General features: G+C 39.7%; 1 protein-coding gene across 2 annotated transcripts in view; it reads left to right on the forward strand.

The window, feature by feature from the left end:
• b4galt2 (beta-1,4-galactosyltransferase 2) overlaps window positions 1-27,902 on the forward strand; it is a 210,090-nt gene that overhangs the window by 20,556 nt on the left and 161,632 nt on the right. For both annotated transcript variants that reach the window (XM_042497979.2, XM_088085669.1), the window contains exon 2: window positions 8,364-9,422. In XM_042497979.2, coding sequence (XP_042353913.1) covers window positions 9,017-9,422 — 406 coding nt within the window. In that variant the 5' untranslated portion in view covers window positions 8,364-9,016. The remainder of the gene's footprint in view (window positions 1-8,363; window positions 9,423-27,902) is intronic.

A 27,902-nucleotide genomic window follows, 5' to 3' on the forward strand; every position in this document is an offset into this window, starting at 1 on the left:
CTGAAGAAACGCTGAGATTCAGGATGCAGCAGAGTTTTTGTGTGTGTCTGCGTGTGTGCGTGCTGCTGGGAAAGGACGGCCTTCTGCTCTGTTCCATTAAACCTTATTATAAATGATCAATGATGATGTCACTGACAGGAAAATCAAGGCCTCTGTGCAGTCTCTTCTTCAGCGCCCTGATGCTAAATGGATAGAAACGCAGTGTGTGGAGGAGTCGGCTTCAGGCGATACAGCTGTATTACTTTGCATTCAAACAACCCATCTTCAACGCAGCCGTCTGCAGTTAGACAGTAGATTAATGTTTTCACTTTTTGCACCTGCACCTGATTCACAGCTTCATCCGAATGCTTCGCTCTCCGTCCTTTCATCGCTCTCTGATCTTCTGCCATGTGCTTCAGCGGGGTTAAAGCCTTGTGTGTCTTCCCTGCTGAGGTGCCCTTGAGCATGACGCCGATCTCCTACCTGCTCCAGTGTTGCTGTTCTGTACCTGAACCCGAAACTAAAACCTCTTTGCGGAAATTGTTAAAAGGTCCCACTTCTTTTTTCGCACATAAACTGAGTGTGAAGGTAAACCTGTGTTAGACTCGTGTTGCTGAAGCTGTGAAGAGTTGAGGCTGAGACTCACCCGGCAGGAAGGCGACCTGACGCAATTGGAGGTGTGAGAACAGCTGAGAGAACAGGTGGAAATGAAGGAAACGGCAGAAAGTGAGTGAGAACACCAGAGGTGTTTTTCGTGATTACATATTTATTTATTTTCTAAGATTGAAAGGGGATGACATGCAGCCAAGGGCCGAGGCCAGAATGCAACCTGCGGCCGCTGCGGCGAGGACAATTATGCGTTAAACTTATCGAGAATCAACCCAAAAATCCTGAAGTAACAATTTACAGCAGTCATTCGTGGCCTTTGCATGAAAGAGTAAATCCATCTGCACAGAAGCAGCAAAGCTTCTTCATATATTAAAGAAAATGAAATGAAACGAAAATAAAAATCCTGGTTGTTGTCAGTAACTTTAAGAATGTGACGCACAACTGACGATGAGAGGAGGCACAAAACAAACTGCTATACATGATGAGTGGAAAGAAGAATTTAGAAATCTTTTAGTTTGCGCTTAAAGGAATATCACACTCTGACATTGAGTGAATTGTGTCTCCTCTGTAGACCTGTAGACTGAGCTTGGGAACTTGTGACTATAAATTTAGTGGTTTAAATTCTCCAGGCTTGCGTTTGACCTCTTGGCCCTGCATACACTGCAGCTGAAGCTGAACTCAACCCACAAATGTTCCAGTGACGCTGACCAGTGGTTAACAGCGGAGAACGTCTCTTCACTCAATGCTTTAAGCTTTAAATAAAAGCATCTCACCACTGGAACAGACGGGGGAGATCGCTGTTTATTTCTAAAACAGCAGTCCCCCTTAAAAACAGTTTTTATCTCAATATCTCAATGTTTTGAGTTGTCCCTTCACATTAAAAGCCCTCCGTTCATCCACAGACCATCTCTCCTCCCAGCATACGCTCGCTCTAGACTTGATTAATTATGTACCCTCACAAATTACCAGTCTGGCCACCCGTCTGGCAACCAATTAAAATTTTAAGATACAGATGTTGTAGACGTTCTGCGAGCTTTAGCTGGCACTTCATCTGAATGTACTTTTTGATGTGTGTGTGTGTGTGTGTGCGTCTGAAAGTGAGGCATCCGTTACATTTATGTGACAAGAGCAGGAATTATTAAACAGGTACAGTGTCTTAAAGAGTTCCTTTAAAGCCTGCAAATGTTCTTGTACGCGCAGAAGTGTTTCAGCCTATATACTGCGACTTAACACCTCGATTTGACTGACTGCACTTTGTGACAGATTGGTTTGAACATACACACGCTGTCACCGAATCACGTACATGTGTTGTATCCTGCTAGTTAATCTTACATCCATGTTCTTGTGTGTGCTCTGTAGCGTTTCGCTGTTAAAATGACATAAAAATCCACTTAGGTCTGGAATTTATCTACTGTATGTGTTATTCGGGTCTGTGAGAGCCACAGCTGTAATTGTGTACAAAGCAAAGCCAGAAACCACAGTACTACAACTAAGCTCCGCAGTGTTATTAAAATGTAAATTTTAGAGCTGCACCCTGAAGGATGAACTTAAAAAATAAATAAAAATAAAGTTTAACATTTAGATGAGCATTTTTTCTTTTTTATTGCTCTTTTTAATCTTTTAGGCATTTTGTTTGTTTGTTCTCTGTACATACTGTACATATCTTATTATTATTATTAGTTATTTTATTTTATTTTATTCTATTCTTTTTTATTTTATATATGTTAAGTGCCTTCCTTTGTGTGTATATATATGCATAATTTTGCTTTTTAACAAGTATTTCATTCAGTTGCTGCTGTCATATTTGCTGCTGCAACAAAACAATTTCCCTCACGGCTTAATAAGGTATTTCTTTTCTATTTTTTTCTATTCTATTCTAGTCTACTCTATTGACTGGTTGATTGACGCAGTAATTGTTTTCACTCTCAGTAAGTACTGCAGCTGCCCTTACAAAATACGCACTGTTGCATTGAGTATGCGTACAGGTGGGACGTACTTTTTCATCATAACGCCGCGTCATTGCTACTTAACGTTACCTTGGAAATACAAAACTATTAGATCAACCCTGAAAGCTCTGTTGCCATTACTTTGCAGCATGTGTCATTTTGCCTTTATAGTAATAACTGCATGTAGATTCTAACATCTTTATGATTGTTTCGTTCACTTAAACAATTCCTGTTATTATTATCTATTCGAATGGCCATTAGTCTCTTGAATGCGCCGTCATCTGTCATTGCTGCTTCTGTCAGCTGTCAACAGCTGTCATCTATTTGCGGCTCAGTCAGTCTGAGTTGATGTATCTTCCGCTGTGCAGAGGATTGTGGGTCAGAATAACCAGAAAAGCATGCTGTCTTGAATACTGCAAAATGAGACTGGATGCAGAGACTCATCCTGGTATTTTTGGCATACTGCTTTTGTTATATCATACATTGGGTGTTGGGACGTACTAAATCTTTTTTTCTGGATTGGTTAATTGTATGACTGTGTAGGTATTGGAACACACAATTTATTTTTTTAATCATAAATATAACATTTAAATCTACCAGATGGCAAGTTACACGAATACATGTGGGGATAGATTCTGTAGTTTGTGTGTGTAAACAGTGAAACATGTTGTCTGCTTACCTTATACCCTCTGTCGAGCCCCAATAGCTACAATATTTCCCTCCACTGACTGGCACTTCCTGAACACACTGTTTATTTTCTGGTGACAAATACAGTGCAAAGGGAGTGTTTTCGGAAATGTACAATCCCTGTGCCTCCTGTCACAGCTGATGGCTGCAAACCTGAAAAGGTGTTAAGAGTTTCCCCCCGACGGTGCGTTTCAAAATATAAATCCAAAAGTGTGAAAGCAAGTGTTGGCACCTGGGGTGAAACAGGGAAAAAAGTTCCCAAAATGTTTCCCTCATGTCTCCCTTACAGATGCATCTGTCACGGCGTTTCCCCTCTGACTGTGTTAGTGTCTTTGCATGCATGTTGATAAATATAGCACCAAAGAAAAGCCAGAGAGACGCATTTACAGTATTTAAAAGTCCATATTTAAATTCACAGAGCTCATTTGGCTTGCAGTTTGTGAAGAAATAGGAGTAAAATGATCACAGCAACAAATTAAAACAAGAGAGTGACATTAACATTTACATATACTCTCTTAACATTTCCAGACATGAAATAGAAATGACAGTTAAGTTTTATGTTTTGCTCTCTCAGTTCTTCCTCTCTTTCTGAGGTCGGTTGATCCCATATATTTTAATATTGCATTAAAAGCTTTGGTGAATCAACATCTCAGATTCTGGTTGAAGGGGTGCTAGAAACATTCGGCTCTTTTATTTTGTACCCAGCTCTTATGTGAAAACTTGCCAAAACATCAAGATGCTCTGAGGAGTTTGTACAGAAAGTTGTCACATTCAACATAGTCAACATCAGCATGCAAGACAAGCGTGCTGCATTTCTTACAGAGAGATCAGACACGCAGAACTGTGTGAGTGAAGTTAGAACCGAGGTTAAAAGTTTAACGAATGCCAACAGAAGTTATCAGAGTCAAAAGTTGTGTTAAAATTGTTTATTTAGTCCAAAATCGCAAATATATTCAAATTGCAACTACACCAAACTGATAAAAGCCCTCATAATTGAGAAGCTGCAACCAATGTTTTTACTGCATGCCGTCTATCAGCTAATGGGTTAATTGACTAATGACACACTGTATCACTTCATAATAATAATAATAATAATAATAATAATAATAATAATAATAATAATAATAAACTTTATTGATAGAGCACTTTTCATACAAGGAATGCAGCTCAAAGTGCTTCACAATGAAAGAAGTGCAACAGAAAAACCAAGAATAAACAGTCAAAAGACATGTGGGTGAGAACAAAACATAAAAGTCAAAGTAAAAAGTACAGAGACCAGTTAAAACAGTGCAAATAGCAGAATTAAATATAAAATAATAAATACAAAAGGTAGACTAAATAAATAGGCGGACAGGTGTACAACATGACCATTATAATATGATATTCTCCCATATTACTATCAAGTTAATTTTAACCACCTAAAAAAGGGCCAACCTAGAAAAAACCATATCGGTTTATGTATATGCTATATTTAGAATACTTTCACCACTTTACTTGACCTGCTAAGTGTTGGAGGCAGCAGTAGGGGTGTAACAATCCATTGATACACATCTAAATATCGATTAAATGAGCAACGATCACATAACATCGATGCAAAGTGTAAACATCGATCCATATCATCCTCTTTCAGATGTGCTTTTATTTTGAAAGTCTGCATCACTGTCACACAGCGCCAGGCAGATGATGGCGAGCAGCTGAGCGACAGACGATGAGGAGAACGTCATTGACTCGGAGAGCTAACTGTCTGCTGGCCCCAGCAACATTTTTACCATACAGAAGTTAAAGCTGTTACAAATATCAGCGCAAATCACGGACCCTCAAAAATGACAAATTTGCTTTATTATCTGTTTTTACATTTATTTATTTTTTTTTACCTTTGATTTTTAGTTAAATTTATTCATTTGTAATAGCTTTTTCCCTTTAAATCGGTAGTAAACGCTCACCTTGGTAAGGTGTCACTCTCACCTCATATTCCCAGCAGCTCATTTTAACTACATCCCCTTTCACAATTTCTCCCATGCAGTATTATAATTAATCCACAAGCCACTGAACAATGAGTTAGCACGGTTGTTAACCTCCGTGACAGAGAGATTAGTGCTCTCTGTGGTCAGGGAAACACTGAAATCCTTACAAATGACAAAGATTGGCCACGTTGGGACATAACTGCTTTAATTCTGATGAAAGTAGAAGGCATGATGAAGCATTGTGTGTTTGAGTGGCTTTCATTTGTAACTTCAGCTACAGTCTTTCACGGCTCTATCATCGTTGTTTCTAACCTCTTTTTTGATTTTCTCTTGGCCTTTCTCTCTCATCTTGACCGTCCAGTCTTTGTTTCGCTCGTTTCGGAACAGCCTTGAAACTTAATAGAGATGGAAAAGGGCAGTTGTATTCCACTTCACATACTTTCATTGCGTTTCTCTGTGGGTTCTTTGGCAGACATGATATGATCAGAGACTGTTATGAAATTTATTGCTGTTGTTAAAAGGGGAGTTACAAGGATCCTTGAATAAACTGGTTACATAATGGCTCTATTTCTCTCCGTCGCCGTGGCGATCTCTGTCTCTCCTTCTCCCTCTCCTTGGTGTTTCTCATCATGACTTACAAGCTTCGGAGGTTTCATAGACTCAATCCCGACTTTGTTGGTGACATTTACATATGAAGTAGACACGATTCCAGTGAGATGTCCCAGAAAGAGACAGGAAATAAAGGGCAGCAAGTGAGAGACAAAAGATTTCCTCTGCACTGTTTTGTTGTCTTTTGTTTTGGTCCGCTGACCTTTTTCAAGACAAAAAAAAATTATTCAAATCCCAAGATAGTACTTGTTGTTTTGAGGAAAGTCAGTTGAGCGAAATGTCAGCAAATAAAGAGGCTCAGGTGCGGACGGATTTAGTCCTCATGGGCTTCGTTTTCATACATGAGAGAAAAAGCTGTGATGCTGTATCTGCATTGATCTCTGATAAGTCCTGTGCAGCTGGTCATCCGGAGCAAAGTAGGATCCCAATCCTGTCTGCGGATTCATTTCTTTTGTCTGATTTTTAGCAGCACAGCTCGTGCTGCATTATCACATGGTTCAACACCTGCTGGACACCGAGGGCAACCCGCTTGCCCCTGAGCTCTGTAGCTGAAGCAGAAAATGGGGCAAGACTCTTCTGTCTGTCTGACTGATTATCTGTCCGCCTGCCTCACTACATGTCATGAATTCACCCCTGATACATTACACGCCAGCCTGTTTAGTCACTGGAGAGCAGCACGGCTGGGAAATAAATCCTGACCTGCACAGGCATTATGTTGCGACTGGTGTGTGGTGTCCCGGTCAGCAGAAATCCATCTCATTAAGTAGAAAGTTTCACACACACACACACACACACACACACCCCTTGAGGCGCAGTCTTGGCAGTCTCAACTTTGCTGCCCACAGACAAAAGGCAGACACAGAAAAAAGGAAGACGACTTCCGGGAAAGACAGCAGCCATCAGCTCAGTCACCAAACATATGTTTCAATTTCCTACATTTCGCCTGAAGGAAAAACACAGAAACTCACCTAACCGGTCAGGCACCGGTTTGTGCTGCATTTTACCTCATTTGATTTTGATGTTATTGGACAGTTTAAGAGTTGCACTTGGTTTAATTTGAAGTTGTTCGTGACACTGAATGTTGGTGAAGATGCCAGAGTGATATGTTTTGATGCCGTACTTGAAGAAGCGTTTAAATGTTTGATTAAACAAAACTTTCTGAATATAACCAGCTGTAAAATAGTCAAAACTTGGCAAAGTTTAGATTGAAGTCCAATGAGCAACTAACAAATGGCTTAAAAATTAGCAAGACATTTGTAAAAATTACAAGAAAATTTCGTGAAAATAAGCAAAAATAGGAAAGCAAGAAAGAATAGTAAAAAAAAGAAATGAGTCAAGAACGTGCTATATAAATACTTGTTTTCCTTCTAATTGTAATTATATAATTAAAACATATGTAAATATAGTTTTCTGGGCTTTTTTCATAGTTTTTTGATAATATCCAATTATTCCCTCTCGCTAATTTTCATTTTTTTGGTCACCATGTGCTGGTTTTTTTTTAGCAATTTGCGGTACATATCTTTCCAAGTTGCTCATTATGTTTTCCTCCCCTGTTTTCAAGAGAAATAAGTCCAATTTTCTGGGGGTTCAAAGATTTATATGCTTGTGAAAGGCCTCTGAATGCAGCACAAGAAAAGTGATGCTGATCCAGGTGTTGAAGAGTTAAAGACAGTTAAGCTTTTATCACGTCATGGCCGATGGAGCGGTCATTTTCCAGAAATGTAAGATATTATATTTTACAAATATCTTTAATTTGAGAGGATATCTGTGTTGTTTACTGCAGGATACTCAGTTGACACTTGCATTAGATATGAATGCTTTTTGCCAATTATCAGCGTTAGTGTTTGAACATTCGTCACTCCCTGTGTTTCTTTCTCTCCGACTCTGTTGGTTTTTCATCAGAAAGCTTGCGCTCGGTCAGTATTTTCATCGTTTGGTTCAGCCTCATCGTCTTCTTTTCTCTCATTGATTGGAAAAGCCATAAACCTACAGTAAGCATCGCCTGTGGGAAAGCTCTAAGTGCCCCTCGTTTCTCTCCTCTGCTCATGTGTTCACTGCATTGTGTATTCCCACTTGCCGTCTCACTCCATCATAAATGCTTTTTAAACCACTTGACTGGAAAATTGACTTGGCATGTCAATTCGGCTGAACAGCCCGAGTCAGAGCTTTTTGTTTGTCTGCGTGTGTAGATGCTTTTGTTGTTTGCTCTGTTTCTGTCGAATTCTCACGTGTACTTCTTCTTCTACTCAGAGTGAACTTCTTAATTTATTTCACCGCTCTTCAACCAGGCGTATCGAATAAGAACAAGGTCACTGCATACTCTTAAAACGCTGGCGAAAGATCAACAATATTTGCCTTGAATTTATACAGCAAAGTCACTATACTCATTGAAAATGTATGACTAAAATTTATGGCACTCTACCTGCATTGCTGTAAGTAAGCAGTCAAAACATTAACAGCACGCAGCCATCCTTTTAGTTAAACATTTGAAAAATTAGTGTAATTATATCACATCTAACATTTGGCGTCATCTTAATACATTCTTTCCTTTTTCTTTATTTTCCTGCAGGTGCCTGAGACTTTCCTGGTGAAGACTTTCAGAATAAAGGGCATTTTTTTGGAGATTGCTCATCAAACAAACTGTAAGAAAAGGACAACTCAACTGAAACATCAGCAGACCCTCAACTCTACACCGATGAATGTTTGTAGGCAGCTTCCATTTGTGTGCTATCACTCAGATCACTTATCAGTTGGAAGGTTTAAGCAAACGTTTTCCAAACTGGTCATTTTTGGACTAACTGGACTGGCTTTTAACACTGGAATACCACATGGTTGCAGCAGCAGCATGACTGTGGGATAGTGACAGACATAACGTATGATCACATGCCCATATCAGCAAAGATTTATCTGAAATCGAGGCCTTATGTCTTAGATTACCTTGGTACTTATTTGCTATATCTATAGTTAAGCGAATGAGCTCCTGGATCACCAAACTCAGGGTCTAAGGCTGAAAAATTTATTCTAATTTTAGCACTTTTGTCATGCAGGGAATCTCAGTACGCACCAGAAACAAGCTGACATCTCAGACTTTATGTGTAGCTGAACACCGAGCCTCCCTGTCCTCTTCAATGACCCCATGACCCCTGGAAAGGCCGAACAGTCCAGTATCAGCTAACCCCATGTCCTTATCAGAGATCTAATAGCAGCCGTCGGAATGAGCGCATGTCGGTAGCCGTGCCACGCCAGCGTTGTCGAGGCTGGCGGTCATCTTCCTCGGCCATGACCCGGCTGATGTTGGGCCGGACTCTGGAGCGCATCTGTAAAGGCGTCCTGCTGCTCTGCTTGCTCCACTTCCTCATCATGATGATCCTGTACTTCGACGTCTACTCGCAGCGCTTCGACCTCTTCAGCCGCTTCAACAACGGCCGCAATGGATCCAGGAATAACGCCAGCGGAGCAGCAGGGAGCGGACACCATTATTACTATTACAACCTTTCCAGGCCTAACGCAACGCTGGCCAGCTACCTGGCCACAGGGGAGCAGCTGGTGCCGAGTGTGCAGCCAGAGACCAATCAGACACCTTCCCCGAAACCGCTGCCGCCGTGCCCCGAGAACCCGCCTGGACTCGGTGAGTCATAGTCTCATTAACTACTTCCTTCTCCGCTGTTTTCAAGTGCTATCAATTTTTGTTTGCATGAAGTGCGAACAGTTCTGAAAGTTAAGGCAACATAAAATGATTTTTTTCAGTCAAAAGTAAGATAGATTATCGCTGGGTACTCTAGCTGTCTTTCTGAAGGGAAAAAAAATCGAATTTTCCACAATCTTGAATAAATCAAGAGCCCAATTTTTGCTTAAAAAAATATTTCTGTCCAAATGGAAACAAAGTGTGTTTTGCTTTTGGTATCATGCATGTGCACAATATGTTTTGGCTCTTGCAAACACCACAGTTACCTGCTTCAGCTCTGTGTTGTAAACTTCAGTTATAGCTTATTATTTTTTATATATAGAAGTCTTTTGTCTGCACGAGTTAGCTTGAAATGGCACTTTATTTCTTTGCTTAATCACCTTCATTTGATGACCTATTTGATTATCCAGCCAGCTTGTTGTATTTGTTGTTCTGGCCTGCACACACTATACGCCGGATAACGGAGGATTTGCACGTCATTGATTATTGTAATGAGAGCGGATATGAGACCTTGATCGGAGCTCGAAGCCGGAGCGTACTATTTTATATTCAGTAAATAAATGCATCTCCAGTCTTATTCCAATTAGTGGGAAAGTCAGTGTAGCCGTAATTTTGTTTTTCCGGGTCAGCCCGCAACATAAAATGGATTGAATGTCAACGATTTACACTGTGGTATTTCAACCTTATAGACTCACAGCGTGGCTATTAGTGGAGATTCGTGCAGTCAGACTCCAAACCACACAGCAAGCAGCACATGAACACACCAGAGCTTTGAGTATATTTCCTTTGTGCTTTTTTTCAAAGAAATGGCCATGTTCATTAAGATACATAGAGCTGCTGCTGGTTGCAGGTGTCTTGTGTAGAAACTATAGATATTTGTTGAGAATTGTTGGTGTATTACAATGTGTAATAATGTTTCAGTCCTGCAGTTGTAAGATTTTTATTTGATGTTATTGATACTTCAAATACATCCAACCATCCTCTTTGTGTATTCAGAAAGAAATCCATACATCATACAGATGCTTAGTATGAACAGTCTTCATCAGAGAAAAGCTTTTATAATTAACTACCAGTGGCATCACACACACACACACACACACACACACACACACACACACACACACACACACACACACACGCACACACAGAAATAAATATTATGACATTAACACGCTAACTGGTCATACATACAATATATTGAGACTGCAATATGTAATATGAATTCACAGTTCCCCTGCACACGAGTACGCACACCTACACACACACACACACGCATGCACACGCACACCTCATTATCATTGCTATCCATCCACCCAACAAATCAGAGGTTGATTGAGTCACACTAAGCCTCGGGTTTACTAAATCTATAATTACATAGTGGACACACACACACACACACACACACACACACACACACACACACACACACTTCGCAGCTCTCTGTCATGAATACTCTCAGATAATCGAGTTCAGGAAGGAGAAACTAACAACCCTCTTTTTTTCACATTAGTCGAAGGCCTTGACCTGCGTCATTATCACAATCAGATGATCCTGATACGGATGAGGCCAAAGAACCTGCTTCATTATTCCGCTTTAAAGGAGTAGTTCAACAATTTGGGAAATACACTTTATTCACCCCTTTCTTGAGAGCTGAATGAGAAGATCAATACCATTATCCACTAGTCTGGCCACGATTTTGTGTGCTGTTTTTGGGATTGTTGTAACCTGAAATGCCAGATATCACAGCAGCTTTCTTAAAAAAAAAAAAAATCTTTTGAGATGTTGATAGGTGTTTCTTGCATTGTAATTTTAAGGGCAAGTGAAAATTGCAAAAATAGTTACAATTCTGTCTTGGAGTTGAAGCCTGTTTTTATGACCATTCAGTATTTCCCACAGAATTTGGCATTTTGCAATATGTGATTTGCTTCAAATCACCCAGCCCCACATGAGAGTGACGTTAATAATTTCCTCTAACTCCGGGCAAGAAAATACACATTTACCAAATTATTCCCTTAAAACATTTACTTTGAAGTTCATCTTCTCAAAACCGGATATTTCCATTAGCCAAGTTGACAAGTTCAGCTGACTTTTGACTTGAAACCTCAGAAAATTGGCTTTATTTCTTTAAAAACAAAAGTTACAAGTTGTGTTAAAGAAAGTTACCTGGAGAAAAAAAAGTGGAAGAAAAGACACCAACAAACAAACAAAAAGTGGTAAAATACAAAAAAGAAAGCAAAAACAAATGGATAGATACAATAGTTCCTAATAGGTATAATAATAATAATAATAATAATAATAATAATAATAATAATAATAATAATAATAATAATAATGATAATAAATAGGTCTGGACATCTTTCCCTATTTTTTTTTATTATTATTAATGTCTGATAATTTTCTCCCTCTCCTTTTCAAACTAATTTTCTGGTCACTTTCTTGTCAACTTTTCCTAATTTCTTGCAACTTTGGGAACATTTCTTGCCAAGTTGCACATTTGTTTAAAAACAAACAAACTAAAAACAATTTGCTCAGGTTTCAAAGGTTTAAATACATGTAAAAGGCGTCTGAATGTAGCACAAAAACACTAAGGTAGTTCCAGGTTTCAAATGATCATCCCTCACAGTATTTCTAAAATTATACTTCAGACCATGCTGGTACACGTCCGGCCTGCAGCCGACAGAAGAGAGATAAGCAAAAAGAGGTGAGAGAGAGATTTGGAAAAACGATGCAGCAAAGATCCCCAGCCGGATGCAAACATTATGTGTTCGAGGTTGGCACCTTAACCTGCAGGCTCCCAGAGTGCCAGCACATTATTTTTGTTGCAGTAAAGTTTTCAATAATAAACCCGAGTCCAATAATAAACAGGGAGAGGGAGTTGCTTATGATTTTTATCCGGCAAAGCTCTTATTATCTCACACAGATTTCTCAGTGCTCTGATGCTTAATGAGTAAAAGCAAATAAATAAACGTTCTGGGTTTTTTTAAAATTGCTTTTTGGTGATTACAGTTTTCCCCCTTTGGCTCTTTATGCACCTCCAACATCCAGAAAATTCTTGTTGTGCAGCTTTTTGCTGAAGAGCTTTGTGGTGGGTTTTTTTTTGCCTTCTGACAAAGGTTGGACTGAGTCATGAACAACTGATATTGTCGACCTAAAACCCATTTTTCATTTAATATTTAGATTTACAAACATATTTACGAATATGTGTATTCATATTTATGCTGTAGTTTCATTCTGTCTGCCTGTCTGTCTTCCTGTGTGTTTTTTGTTACCCACATCGAGCCTTTTTGATATAACAGATTTATCTTGCGTGTGATGCTCAGCAGCACACCGCTGATGAAATGAAAATATGTTTCTTATTTTCTTCCACCTGTTCCATCTGTAAATGAGCTTTGTAAACTTAATCCCCTGTGAGCTCCATTGTGGCACCGTCAACATTTTTCTCTTTTTCTCCTCTTTTTTTTTTCTTACTGATTGCTTTTCTCATTTGATAATGAGGTTTGTTACGTGCTTTGAAATTGGGAGTTGGAGATAAAGCTGTCAGGCTGATTTGTCTGAAGCTGAGGTTCGCTGATTCCATTATTTGGCCTGGAATTGGCTGTCAGTGACTCTGGATTTGGCATTCACACCAGGCACAGGTGTACTCTTGTAGCTTATCTCTGCCTTTTCTCTGTGATGGAGTGGCTGCCTGGGGGCTGTAATGAGCAGGAAGGCAGAGAAAGACTGAGCGAGTCTGTTTTTCAGTCACAGGTGCAGAGAAAGAGAGAGAGAGATCTAATGGATGGCGGTATGACGGTTGGTATGAAGTGAGACAGACAGGGAGGCGGAGAGAGATGGAGTGAAGGAAGGAACAGCAGGTGGAGAGGTGAGGGGGCGTTGAGGGAAAAAGAGAGACCTTGGATGTACACACACACACACACACACACACACACACACACACACACACACACACACACACACAGACACACACAGACACACGAGAGTGAGAGAAACAAACAAACAAGCCCTTGGCTGTCCCAGAACACCAGCTGACAGGTGCTGCCTGTATGAGTGGCGAGCATCCACAGTTTATATCCTGGCTCTGTGTGTGTGTGTGTGTGTGTGTGTGTGTGTGTGTGTGTGTGTGTGTGTGTGAGAGAGAGAGAGAGAGAGAGAGAGAGAGAGAGAGAGAGAGAGAGAGAGCTGGCATGTGGGATATGCAAATCAGCAGTTCGTCAAAAAAAAAAAAGTAACCTAGTCATTGAGAAATATTGCCAAAAGTAATGATCATGTCTGTCACTGAAAAATCTTTTTTCTCACTGAAAGTGTAAAAAAAAAAACCTGCAGTGTAAATTACAAACTCTCATCTGTGTTTGTTTCCACTCTGTCTCCGAGAGAGTGTTCGATCAAACAGGCAACTGACAAAAAACTTTGATAATTGATCTGTAATTTTTTTAATTTGATTTTTTAAAGCCATATGCTAAAACGTAACTAGTTCCCCAAATGTGAAGAATTCTGCAAGTTGAATCAGTGGCTGAGCCCGTCAGTGAATTAAATCACTTTTTGGTAGTCCAGCTCACAAACCAGAAATAAAACAGAAGTGAGGAAAGTAAGCAAAGTCAAGGGGGAATGACATCGAAATTGTTTTTTTTTTTTTGTTTTGGTCGTTGAGCAGAAACATTTTCTGATGGTTTATATTGTTGTTCACTGTCACATAGTAGATATGTCTATACTTTCCATCACTGGATTGTGTTGTCAATGTGCTAACTGGCTAACTCGTGTCAAGACAGTTGGGCAAAACTTGCATTTTAAATATGTCCGTTTGAGCTTTAGGAAATCATGATGGGAAAGGTTTTTTTTGCTATTTTCTGACATTTCATGGACCAAACAATCAATCAGTTTATGAGAATAATTGTTACTTACTGCTAGGCCCAGAAAATCATCTCTATTATTTGGATGCCGTGATATGAGTCAAGATATTGTCTCACACTTTGTGAGTAATAAAATTGTAAGCAAGCGTTGTCTTTTCCTGGTTTTAAAGGCTGTGTTACAGAAAAGTGATTTCATTTTACAAACTTAACAAACTGTTCTAGCTGTTCAATTTTTTACCTTTAACCAATTAGTCACTATATCCACATCGCTGATTTTAATACAAAATCTCATCACGTGAATATTTTGTAAAAGCACCAATAGTCAAATTACAATACCATCACTATATCAATATACAGTTACTGTAAAATTGAAAAAGAAATAGTATTTTGTACAATTTATGTGACAAATAAAGTGATGTATTGATTAGTTGACCACCATATTGCCCAGCTCTAGTTACAACCTGTTATACTGTAACATGAGATATTTTGGCAGGAAAAAACACACATTATGTAAACACACCATGTAATCTGACTGGTGTTATGTTACCATCAAAATGTATTTGCTGTTGCAAATTAGCTGTACATAAACATTATTTCTAGTAATTAGGGATGGTTAATTAATAGATGACATTTAAATGGAAAAAAACAAAGTAATACTGTTCTCATATTGATTTAAAATTATCTGATTTCTCTGCTGCCCTCTTTTTCCCCTGTGTATTATAATTGACCTGCCGAAGCCTTTTTTCTGTTACCTGTGAATTATATATAACCTGTGATGCGGGACTGTGGCTCCAGCTTTTAATGCATTCGGTTTTGATCTGAGTTTTTAAGAGACAATTTTCGACTGGTAGCCAGTTTGTGCTCAGACATCCCTGTGTTTGTGAATTCTTCTCAAGCCTGCCGAACCCTATTATTTATTCTGCCTATTAATCACCTCTTCCTACACACAAGACATGGGGATGCTTCAGCACACACACACACACACACACACACACACACACACACACACACACACACATACACACACAAGCAGCTCAGTGGGAGGTTAAAAGCTATTCTACAGGCCTTGTTTAATTGGGTGCTCTGTGGGGGTTTTCCCAATCAAATGTAATTAGCAAGAATTAACTGTCTCCTTACATCGTACAAAACAGCAGATAGCAGACTCAGAGCAGGATGCACCTGAGCCTTCCTCATCCGGGAAGACATGAATGTAATAACGGTAATGAGTTTTGCTACCTGTGTTATCTCCGTAGCATGCTGTTCCATAGTGCGACTATAGCAAAACAGTCAATTATGGAAATCCTTATTGTCGTCCAGGTGGCTACAAGAAGGGCAGAGCAGCCCAGACATCCGTTTTATGTTAGAACAAGTTGAGGTTGTAATTTCTGCAGTGTGACGTGGGACTATGTTGCCTGTCCCTGACTTTATGAGGATCATTTCAAAGAAGTGGTGGCCCATTTTATACTGAGGTCTCGCTGCATTGCTGAACATTTTTGAACGGGAGGAAGAGGAGCAGCATCGTCTATATTCTTGTACAGTCGTGGTTCCATCTTTTTCAAGTAATAATCTCAAACATTTTCATTTTAAAAAATGTCACTATCTGTCCACAAATGAATCAACACAAAGGTGTTTGAGCCCACTTTATGATTCATATATTTGCTTTTTTATGAACTGGGTGTCGGCAAGTTACTGCTAATGCAAACAGAACATTTCTTATTGCTGCAGCTTCACATTAAAAGCATGTAACTGTTAAAACAAGAGTTTACTTTTATTATGGAGTAGCCACATGAAATGCAATGTGTTTGTCAGTGAGATGAGCAGCAGCTACAGTGAGCTGTTAGATAAAGAGCTGCTTTCACTATGCACTGCTGTCTGTACAATCATGCTGTCTGCAGCATAAAAACAGATCATGGTTGTTCTCAGAATGACGGAAAAATCCCAATTATTATCTGACTTCCACATCAACAACAGAAGTTTATTTTGCTGCTCCAGACCTCTGTGAGCTGTAGTGTTAAACTGCATTTGCTGTTACCAACAGTAACTACCGGTGTCGCTAAATCAACCAGGTTTGAAATCTTTGAGATTTCCGCTTTAAATTTGCAGATTTGCTGCTTTTTTCCTGTTATTCTAACGCAGTTTTCAATAATTTGGACTTTATTGGTTATTTCTGAGAACTTTCACTTTTTAAACTCAGTGTACATTTCCTCATTACATTTACGCATTTTTTCTTAGGCAACACTTTTGACTTAAGATCTTGTATCGTTCTTACGGTGTGGTATCAATACTTTTTCTTAAGTAGATAATCTGAATACTTTCCTCCTTCACTTAAAGGTTACAACAATCTCAATAATGCTTTGTTACTTTGACTCGTTGGGGGCTCAGCTTGTTTCAAGTAAATCACAAATACACATTCAGTTGCACATGTGTATTTACAGTTTGTGGACACTTGCACATACATTTTGCAGACCATGTTTCCGTTCCTGGACTCAGAGAAGTGTAAGTCTTGTTTTATTCATAGCCAGAGAGTAATTTGAATGGAATGACATGTCCCTTGTAACCCTGAACTTTACATGTGTGTCCCCTGTGGGGGGGAACCATCAGGAGAGACTCAACCATTTCACCCTTCCTCTCGGCAAAATGTGGAAATACTGTTAAAACCTTTTTTTTTTAAAGCCGTGTTGAATCCACTGAGCCCCTCTCCTCCTTAGACCTTCACCTTGCCAGCGCTCAGTGAACAGTGAGTTTGTGGCACAGCATGTTTTATGATCTTTCTCCTACATTTTTAATGAAGGGTTTAAATACATAAGGCAGGTTTAGAACAATGCTCTGTGTTAACGGAGCTCAAGACATACATTTTATTTTGCTTAGATTTTAGACCGTAAACTTTGCGAATAATACTCATATTTAAGATTTACAGTTTACAGAATGTCCTTCTAAAAACACTTGTTTTATAAAGTTATTTCATCTAAAACTACAAGCAAGGAAACACTGAACACTGTGTATGAAGACTGATGATGTGTGTTACATTGCAACACTTTGTTTGTATTGATTTCTTTCCTCTAAATTATATTTCCTACAAAGAGAGATAACATCTTTTTTCACTGCTGAACATGAGTTGAATCATGTTTGTGTTTTTACCTTTGTGCTGTGACTCAAAGTGAGCTCAGTGTTATGTTGGGATGCATGGGTGCTTTTGGACAGTAGGTAATAATCAAAGGCAGTATTCAGTTGCTTTCAGTTTTTAATTTGTTCGCTTATTCTGGCACAAAATGACATGTTGCTGCCTTTTAGTTCCGGTGTGTTTCATGTTCACCCTGATTTACAACAGGGAGAGAGAGGGGATGAGGGGCAGCAAAAGACAGCAGGTTGGAGTCAAACCTGCGGCCTCTGCAGCAGGGACACAGTCTTTGTACATGGGGTGCCTGTTCTACCAAAAGAGCTACCAGACTTTGGCTGTCCATCCTTTCCTTTCAACAAAATGACCATTTACATTTCAGTCACCCACCCACTGTTGTCTCGAATTCGTAAGCAAAACCTTGTTTTACTTGCAGCTCCATTGAAACTCTGCCTCCCAGCTCACTTACTGGCCAAGAAAGGTGGTTAAGTGACAGCCGAATTGCTAAATATAACTCAAGTTATATCAAATGAGTTGTGACAGTTTGTAAACCGATGGTTTGAAATAGTTTTGCTTTTGTTCAAACCAGCCTCCATTTACGTCAAGAATGTCCTGTTTTTTATTATTTGTTAACTGAAAAGCAAACACATCAGTTGTCACACACCATGCGGCTTGTATCAGTGTATAGTTCATTTATATATATATTTATTTATCGTTTCTGTTATACGGTGGTTGATCTCGTCCTCTGCTCAGAGAGTAAGGGGCTCCTGAATCTCATAGTTTTCCCAATTTGTCAGAAATTTACGGCTGCCGTTCTTCTTCTTTGAGTTAGCTGCTAACAGCTAACAGCTGCTTTTTTAATCTCCCAAGGTGGGTTGCACGCACATACCGTCATAACATAACATAACATACCGTCAAACGCCATGTCCTGTTTATACAGACACGGTTTCTGCGATGTTGCTACTTTCCGTGGCAGCTGAAAGGTGAGACCACTGTGTGCCCCCCTTCTGTGATCGTACCTTATAAACAAAACATCGAGGCGGCATAATGGCAAGATATTTTTGCCTCGAACATTCAATTTAAAAGTGGCATGTATTTCAGTTGGCCTTTTCTGCTTTATTTTCAGAAACTGCTCTAAGTATATTCACATATTACTACACAGTATACATTAGATAACAGTGTGCAACAGTTCCAACTTTGGCCTCAAAATAATGCCAATCACACCATTCACATGCTATTCAGTTTTACGCTTTAAAATGTTGTAAACTTTGAAAATAAAATTAAGAATTACAACCCCAAGGTGAGCTCCAGTGGAATAGCCCAGAATTCATGTCTCGTGTCAGCATTTCCTCACCTATCGCTGCGTTTATTAGAGAGGGAAATTACATCAGTCCGGTGAGAAAGGAAAACAGCCTATTTTCTTCTCTGCTTTCAATCAAGCCAATAAACAAGGTCGTTCCCTTCAGAAACACATTGCCATGCACTCCCACACAGCGAGGAAGCCGACGCAGCCACGGCCTCGGAGGCAAAGGGCTCTTGACAACATAATGGCTGCCATAACTTCATTAAAATGGCCCTGCTTTCCTTCCTCAGTGCCATTCAACTTCTTTTCGTTCTGCCGAGTGTTTGAGTTTCCATCCATGTGTGGCAGCATAATTTAATTTTTTCGACCAATTAATTGGTCTGTCTCTTCATCAATCTACCTGGGCATTTTGTAATTGGTTGTTCCTGTTTTTTTCGCCCTTCATGCAAAACATTATCTCCCCAACAACATGCTCCATTTTCCTCATTTAGAACCTGAAAAAAACAAGCAGCATCAGCTTTGTCTGTGCTGTTATTCAGTGAAACACGAGCTGGAAGTCGCACAATTCAAAAGGTGAAACGACACGTCCTCGACCGGCTCCCTGTTTTCTGTCAGGGCTGCTGTGTAGCTGTATCGACTGTCCAAGCAGACTCATCACCCCGAGTGATGTGTTTGGCAGAAGGCAGATTAGATTTTCACCAACACTGTGTGGACTCAGGAAATGTGATATGAGGCTGGAAAGGACACCTTGAAGGCTTCAGAGTGGTCACTTGGTGCTTGAGTGGAGTTGATTGTTTAACTGCGAAGACAGTGAAGAATGGCTGCAGAATGACAGATGCAGGACAGAACAAAATGATTATCAAACCCTGGTGACTGAGTATGCAGAGGACGCTGTATGTTGATAGTATTCATCATATTTCATATCCACTATGGGAGAGACAGTCCGCCCAAGAATAACATCACTGTGTCACAAGGGGCCCAGAACCAAGGACGTGACATCCAAGTGACAAAGACCTCTAGTGACAGTAGTATGACAGGAAAAAAGGACAAATCCAATATCCTGATATCAAATATGCAGACATATAACAACTCATCTGGCCAATAGCAGATACCAATATTGCTAAATTCACTTTTATCCCCATGTGATTTCAGTATCAAGTCTCTTCTGTGGTGGATTTAACATCATATATTGCATACTCTTACTGTGATGGCCCACCAGCAGACAGACACATAAAATATAATTCAATTCTATGTATGTTATATTCATACATTGTGCAAATTAAGAAAAATACTTCAACTTATAGTTGACGTTTTGTACATATTCATTTTGTCAGCAAAAACAAAAGATATAACGGTTTGTGACATCGGCAGAAATCAGCATGTTTGCCCATTCTGATATTTCATTTTAAAGCCAATATCTGCTGATACCAATGATGTGTAGATATTATTGTGCACCCCTATAGTCAGAGGATCTTGTAACATCTTTATCTTGTGGGCAGATGGATCGGTTACACAAAAGTCAAAACCAAACCTTAATCAGCTGGCAGTTCAGTGTGCCTTGATGCCACCAAAATGTATCAAAAGTATTTATATACAACCTGGCCTCACTCCCAACTTACCGATGCTTGGTAAGCAGCCTTTCAACAGCAGTATAAGACGCGCTGGGTTGCCAGGCAATGTTTGATGTTATGAGCACCTGCCGTAGTAGAAAGAGTGAGAGAGTCCACATCAGGTGAAAGTTTGAAACAAACTCTGAATTTTAACTCGGAAGACCAATGTATGTGTCCCGTGTGGAACCAAAAAAAATATGCTAACTGCTGTGGCATTTTTTTGTAGCTGAATGAATGAAGTAGTGAAAAAGGCATGAAGGGAAGTAGCATGTTGGTATCAGTATCACTCTAAGGGTACTGGTAATGGTATCATATATTTAAAGGATACCCACCCCTACTAGGATCACAAAATGCTTGTCTTCGTCAAGGACAATGATGTACCAGGTATTTTTGACTTGTCTATATGTAACTTTCTTTGCATCTTTCATGGTGAATTTATGGAAACTTTTGGCCAAACTCAAAAGTGAACATTGTATTCTTTAATTCTCGTATTTCTTAAATTTGTGATACATCATTTTTATCAGAGAAACAAGATGTCTTTCTTTGCTCTTATGCTTCCGCTGGGCCAATTCTTGGCCCTTGTAGTGCCCAGAATTAGCTGCTGGCTCTTATACAAAAAAATGTGCAACAGCCACCAAGAAATCCATAAAAGCAACAGTGGCTGGGTTTCAACTGCCATACGTCTGCTTGCGTTTCCAGACACGTTTGCAAATATTCATACATATGAGCATATTGTTTATTGGTTGTCCACTGGAGGATGTGTCCACATCTGTCTCTGCATGCCCATGTGTGTATCCTAAATGTGTAGTTAGCAGTGTGTGTCCGTCTGCGCTCTCTCACATTAGACTGTACACTGCGTGTGTTTGTAGTCTTGACGGGGTAATAAAATGCCTCCTCTCGTCTCGGTTCTCCCGGTTCAGAGTGTCTATTAAGATGTGTGTGCTCTAACAAACAAGCTCTCCAAATGATAAATGACAAAACACATACTGCCTCCACACTGCTGTCATCTGGCAAAACACACTCTCACATGCACACACGAACTCTCACACACACACACACACACACACACAAACACACACACATGCGCTGCTCACTCTCTCTTGCTATCTCGCTCATTTTTTTCTCACCTGCCTCAGTTTCATTTTCTCGCTCAGATCATGGATTGGTTTTTTTTCTTCTCACACACGTCGACAGATACAGACAAAAAGGAAATAGGGAGACGAGATGGAGAGAAGATTTTGAGGGAATAAAAACGACTGCTGTGGCCCTGCAGTGTAAAACACAACAATATTCGAGGAAGCAAATACATATTACAGATAACAACATTTCACAAACAAATGAAAATAATAGAAAACTGCAGTGAATATAGGATGGAAATAACATTTCCATAGATAGTACCTGTGTGGCAGTGAACAGTGAAGGCAGCACAGACTCTGGATGGTCTGGTGGCTCATTCATACATTTACATAGTTTTGTAAATATTGTTTTTTTTTTATACCTCGGCGTTGGCAATAGCAATGGTCAGAGGCATTTTTGGGTCGTTTCTCCGTACGTCCATCTGATTCTTATGAAGACAATATCTCAAAAACACCTTAATCGAATTTCTTCAATTTTGGCATTAACGTTCACTTAGACTCAAGGATCAGTTGATTAGATTTTGGTGGTCATAGGTCAAAAGTCAAGGCCACTATGATCTAGTCTTTTGCATTCTTTTGAATGTGATATCTCAAGAAGGCCTTGAGGGAATTTCTTCAAATGTGGCACAGAGGTTCACTTGGACTCTGGTTCACGATGCTTCACGATACAGAGACGGATGAAAGGTCAAGGTCACTGTGACCTTTTGTCTGTCTCAGTATCGTGAAGGCAATATCTCAGGAAGACCTTGTAGAAGTTACTTTACTTTATTTGGCATAAATATCCACTTGAAATCAAGAATGAACTGATTTAAAATTTGGCGGTCGTAGGTCAAGGTCACTGTGACATGAATTGTCTAAAACTCAAGAATTCATACGCTAACTGTGACAATATTTCACACAAATGTATAAAAGGATATAATGATGAAGTAATCACATATTATATCCAAAGGTAAAAGGTCAGCTTCACAATGACATTGAAACATTCTGCAAAAAATCTTCCGGCCATTATTTAACGTCACATCTCGGGACAGAAGTGGAGACATTTGGTCAGATGCTGAATTGGTGACACTAAGCTTGCTGTCCACCTTGAAACTGTGCTGACTGTGTGGATCTTCTGTGTGTGTGATGTGTGTGAAGCATTCATGTTTTCACAGACATGGATGTAAACTATAAGTGCAACTTGATTGGTACGTGGAGGCATACACCCGGGAGGCAGTATTTCAAGTTTTATCTAATTTCCAAATTCATTTTTAAATAATTTCTTCAAAACATGAAAGAATCTCAACACACTACTCTTAGCTTCATCTTAAAACCTGCACTTTCAGACTCAGTGAACAGCACTGATCAAACTGGCTCTTGGACTGAAACTAATGGTGGACCCCTGGCATACAGCGTGGATGGTGATGACTGTTTTGATTGGTTGCTAGGCAACAGCAGCACATGCAGGGTGAGGTTCAGTTAGACGGATCACAAACAAGAAAGGAAGAGAGAAACTCTTTGCTGCAGATAGGAAGGTATCGACCGATCAGCCCGCGTTTTTTTTAATTGCATTTTGTTTTGTTTCCTGTTTGTGTTGCTTTTAATGCGTAGAAGAAAAGAAAGAGTTAAGAGTCGCTGTAGCAGGAACAGAAAGAGCTGGCCTTCTGCAACACTACAAGATGTCACAAAAGGAAGGTGTAGGTGGTTAGTGTGGAAGGATTTTGGCATATCAGCAAAAATGAATAGAACAGAAAGCAATTGTGCACTTTTATAATAAATCCCTGAGGGAGGGCAACATTAGTGCCCAAAAAGGTTCAACTAATAGAGCACTCCCTATTTTCTACTTCTAGTTACTGTTACACTAAGTCTGACATCAGGTATCTGGTTTTGTGTTTTAGATTGTGTTAATTTTCTGGAGTGTTTTTTTTAATATGTATTTTTAGTCTTACCGTCGAGGTATCATTTCGGTTATGTTCATTTGTCTTCTGAAATTTTGTATTTTGCACCTCAAGGCCACCTTGAAACACAAAGCTACGCATTTGCATACATCTTCACCATAAAAATTACCGAGATTGTTTTAGAGGTCTTTGGTTGGCTGTGTGTTGGAAGTTGTTGTGAAGGAGACGCAGCACGACTGAACTCTTTAGTGATGATCTATTGGCTGCATTGTTTAGACTTCCTTTCTTTGTCTCAGTATTTGTTCGCTTCTAAATGTCTTTGCCTCCGAGCATGTGTCTGTGTGTTTGTGTGTGTTTGTGTGCAGTTAACAATGGATGGCAAAGATCAGAGGGATTAGCTGACATCCAATATGGGATAATCCTTCAACCTGTTAATGCAGGACGTTTTTCTGATTGGTCATGGAGAGACGGGAATATTTGATGATTTGATGATGACCCTCAGTACTCCACAGCACTGCAATGTTGTAGTACTATTCTTGGTTTTGTACATGCATCTTAGTGTGACTTTGTGCCATGAAAAGAGAGATTGTGAGGATAATCAGTGAATCACCAATAGGTAGGTTGTAAGATGAGTTGGTTGTCTGGGTAAGAGATGGTTAATAGCAGTAGATTTAAAAATTGCAATGATTATCTGTCCATGATATCTCCTGCGCCTGTGTTGCATACTTGACAGTCTTCCTGTTTTTATTGACTTCTCCCAGTTTCCCTCTGGGTTCACAATTCTGCTATATTTCTCTCAATTTATGATACATTTCCCCCCCTTTTCCACAAACTGTTTCTGCTTCCACTGTTTCTGCGACCCATTCCCCTTCTCTCCCTCCTTCTTTGACGCCTCGGGACTGAAGAGGGGCGCCTGTTGGACACTCGTGAGTAGGGTGTTGTTCAAATTGGAAATTAACTTTTTTGTCCACTTGCCACTTTGGCTGGTGGACTCCAAAATCTAGCAGCCACTCAATAGATAACCATTGTTTTTTTGGGCTGGTGAGTGAGGCATATCTAGCAGCCACTTGCAACCCTGGTGTGGCTGCCGGTGGACAGCAGGGGTTTGAAGGGTGCCTGTGGGGTTAGAGGTTACCCTGTTTGCCCTCTGCCGCCGCAATGGGGTACCCAGCTGTCTTCCAGAGACACTGAGCCTCCTGCTCTGCCTCATTTAGGCATCCAGTAGCCAGAATTGTGGTTCAGGGAGGACAGTCGGCTGTAGGTCCCTGGTGCAGGCCAAGCCTGCAGCCTGGCCTCCCACCCTCCTCTTGGTACTCTGCTGGAGTACCAGGGTCATGAACCAAAAACTAAACCAAATTAAATGCAGGATGCAGGAAGCAGAAAAGACCCAAAGAGGCCGCTTTGATTTTGAAGTTTTTAATGTTTTTTAATTTGTCGATGTTGGCAAGTATGCTGTGGAGCGTCAACAGGGACAATAGTGTCCATGCAAATAACACACTTTTCTAAATAGAGAAATGTCTGAGTTAGGGCTGGGCGATATGGCCTCAAATCAATATCACGATATATTGAGCAGTTCACCTCGATAACTTTAAATGGACGATAACCCTGCGCCCCCTGTGCAAAAAAAAAGTTTGGCCATAGATGGGGCTGTGGCAGTTACATTCATAGTATGACTCCCCTGGACCTATTTATTGCAATTATTTTGCCACTTTAAAGGACTGTAAAACCACACTGTCTGAAAATAAATGAAGAAAATACAAATTAAGTGCTTTTAGCTGTTAAGATTTATTGAACAGCTGATAAGCACAGATTACTTGAAATGTAAACGATAACTTAAATTTCCTGCAAACACAAAGTATTAAAAATACAATCTCTAATAAACAAATTCTAAATATGGATATTACAAAGAGCTTACTCCAAAATGGCCACATTCAAGTTGTCAAGTAATCAGGTTCTCTATAATGAGAGAAACAAGTTGCATCCCTTGTAAACTAAAAGCAAATGCTTTGGTTATAGGCTGCTGCCTGGTGGTGGAAGCACTTGTTGCTGGTCCTGATCGCTTCTCGCTTTTTTTATGTCTTCGAATTGAATAACGTGGTTGTACTGCAGGTGGTGGAAGAGGTTGGATGTGTTACTGTGACTTGTCGCCACAGTATTTTGGCACAGTTTACATTACACATTTTTTTGGTCGACATCATCCTTGCTGAACCCAAAATACTCCCAAACGATTGATGAAGCATTTCTTTTTGGAACAAGCTGCTCACCTTCTCCCTCGACCACATCAACTTCGTCTACTTCAGCCGCCACAGCAGCCGCTGCAACTTTCAAACCGTCCTCCATCTCCTCACCTCTCTTTCCCTGTTTGTTACAGACTGGGTGGGGCGGAGTCACGTCTCCGACGTAGTACAGCGTCTTAAAGGGACATGAGAACATAGCCTACCTACACGTAACCAAAACCAATTTTCATTTTCTTTTTTTTAAACACCGAATATACCGACATGGGCAAAATGACGTCGGTTATCGTCGTAAATTTCGGTATCGATAAATTTTCGGTTTATTGCCCAGGCCTAGTCTGAGTATGCGTAGTCTTATTGCTTTGTCAGTGTTTTGTTGTTGTGTTATTCCCTTTTAATGAGTAACATCTGGTATAAAATGTGATTGTGACCGTTTCGCATCAAACGTCACACAAACAGACTCGAGCAGTTTCTTTCCTTGCACCATCAGAATGCTAAAATCGTCCCGTCATGCTCCATATCCATTCTGTGCAATAACCATAACAATAGTCTTTCTCTGCAATAATATGCTTTCTTCTGTGCAATAACAGTAGGTAATTTCTGCCCTGTTCTAAAGTATCTATTAGCCCTTTATTCATTGTGTGCCTCATATTTTATGGTTTGTGTCGTCATTTACATATTTTAATACTTGCACTGTTCCTGAAAAGTGCACTTTGAAATTTTGTTGTGCTTGTGCAATGATAATAAAGGCTTTCTATTCTATTCTATTCCATATAAAACATGGGTTTTGTGGAGTTTGGGATACCCCTGCCCTGGTTTATTCAGTTTATTTCTGGAAGTGGAGAATACATAACTTTATCTACACATTCCCATGGGGGGGGGCGGGTTTCTTCAGTGCTTCTCTCTGTTGTAAGCATTTCCCCATAGTATTTTATGCAGTGTTTCCCAGTTCCCAGTTCCTTGTAGTGCACTATTTTTGCTCTCAGCTATTTTCTTTGAGTGTCCTATATGCGCTGCATTGTGTCATCAAAGATTCTCATATTTTAAATTTCAGAACTTTTAACAAGGACCAATCCCATATCACCCTAATACTCCCCTTATTGGTGGCCAGTTTACTCTGGGATTGCTTTTTTTATGTAACTGAGCTTTTGATTTTCTGTGCTCTAAGTCGTAACTCGAGATCATCCAGCCGAACCTCCCTAATGGTCCCAAGGTCAAAGCTGATGACCAAAGGTGGCTGAGCTTTTGTCATCAGGGCCCCTCAACTCTGGACTTCTTTGCCTGAGGAGATGAGGCTTGCCATCACTTAAGCTGTTTTTAAATGATAAAAACAGAACAAAACAAAAAATAGCACACATAATTCAAAAGATGTTTGACAATATAAAAAAGGTGCAAGGTTGTGGCAAAGATCAGAAAACAACAAGAACACCAGCAATCATAAAACTTCAATAATTTATTATGGGCATAATAAATAAGTGTAGCTTTATGAGTGTTGATGTCCTGTTTGTTTTTGATTTTATTTTGTACTTTTTGCTTTGCTGCACACTATTTGTCATAATTCATATCATTATTTTTTATCATTGTAACTATATTTTTTAACTTGTAAGCACCTTTTTACCTTATTTAGATAAGTGCTGTACAAATTAAAAATATTTTCTTATTATAAATACAGCTCAAACCAAATGTCAATTCACTGTTTATTATTGTGAAAGTAGCTGGTGTTAAATACAGTAAGTTTGGAGTGTTTTTGAAGTCTGATGGTGGATTTTCAGGAATGTTGTGAAAATAACAACTTTTCATTTGCTTTTCTATAAAGCCTCACTCTGCCTGAATGTGCAGAAAACTTTTGACAGGGTGAGAGGAGGAAAACAGAGAAGGCGCAAAAGCTGCACTACAGTTTGTTTACAGTAATCTAAAGTGTTTTCACAAACATTAAACATCTTATCATATTCAAGGCTACACGCACTGCATTTTTCAATATTGTAGCAGCTTGCCTTCTGATTATAAAACTAAATTAGCTGACCTTTAGCTTTCTTGATTAGTCTACAAATTCAGTGTTGATGTTTAAAGGCTTTTTGAGTTGACATTGGAGCTGGCTGTTGTTGACTTCATTAATTAGGCCACTAATCAGGGGTGAGAGTAATCACTGGCGCCAGGCAAAGAATCCTCTGGAAGTTATGTGGAAAGCGGATGGAGATATATGGGTAATTAGCTGTGCAGCTCTGAAAGTTTGAGCCACAAATGCACCTCCTCTGCACTTAATTGTTCAGAGTCACAGCTCGGCCACAGTTGTGAAAGCAG

This window comes from Plectropomus leopardus, chromosome 12 (genome assembly GCF_026936395.1).
Source record: "Plectropomus leopardus strain MGB_pleo_1.0 chromosome 12, ASM2693639v1, whole genome shotgun sequence".
Lineage (NCBI taxonomy): Eukaryota > Metazoa > Chordata > Actinopteri > Perciformes > Serranidae > Plectropomus > Plectropomus leopardus.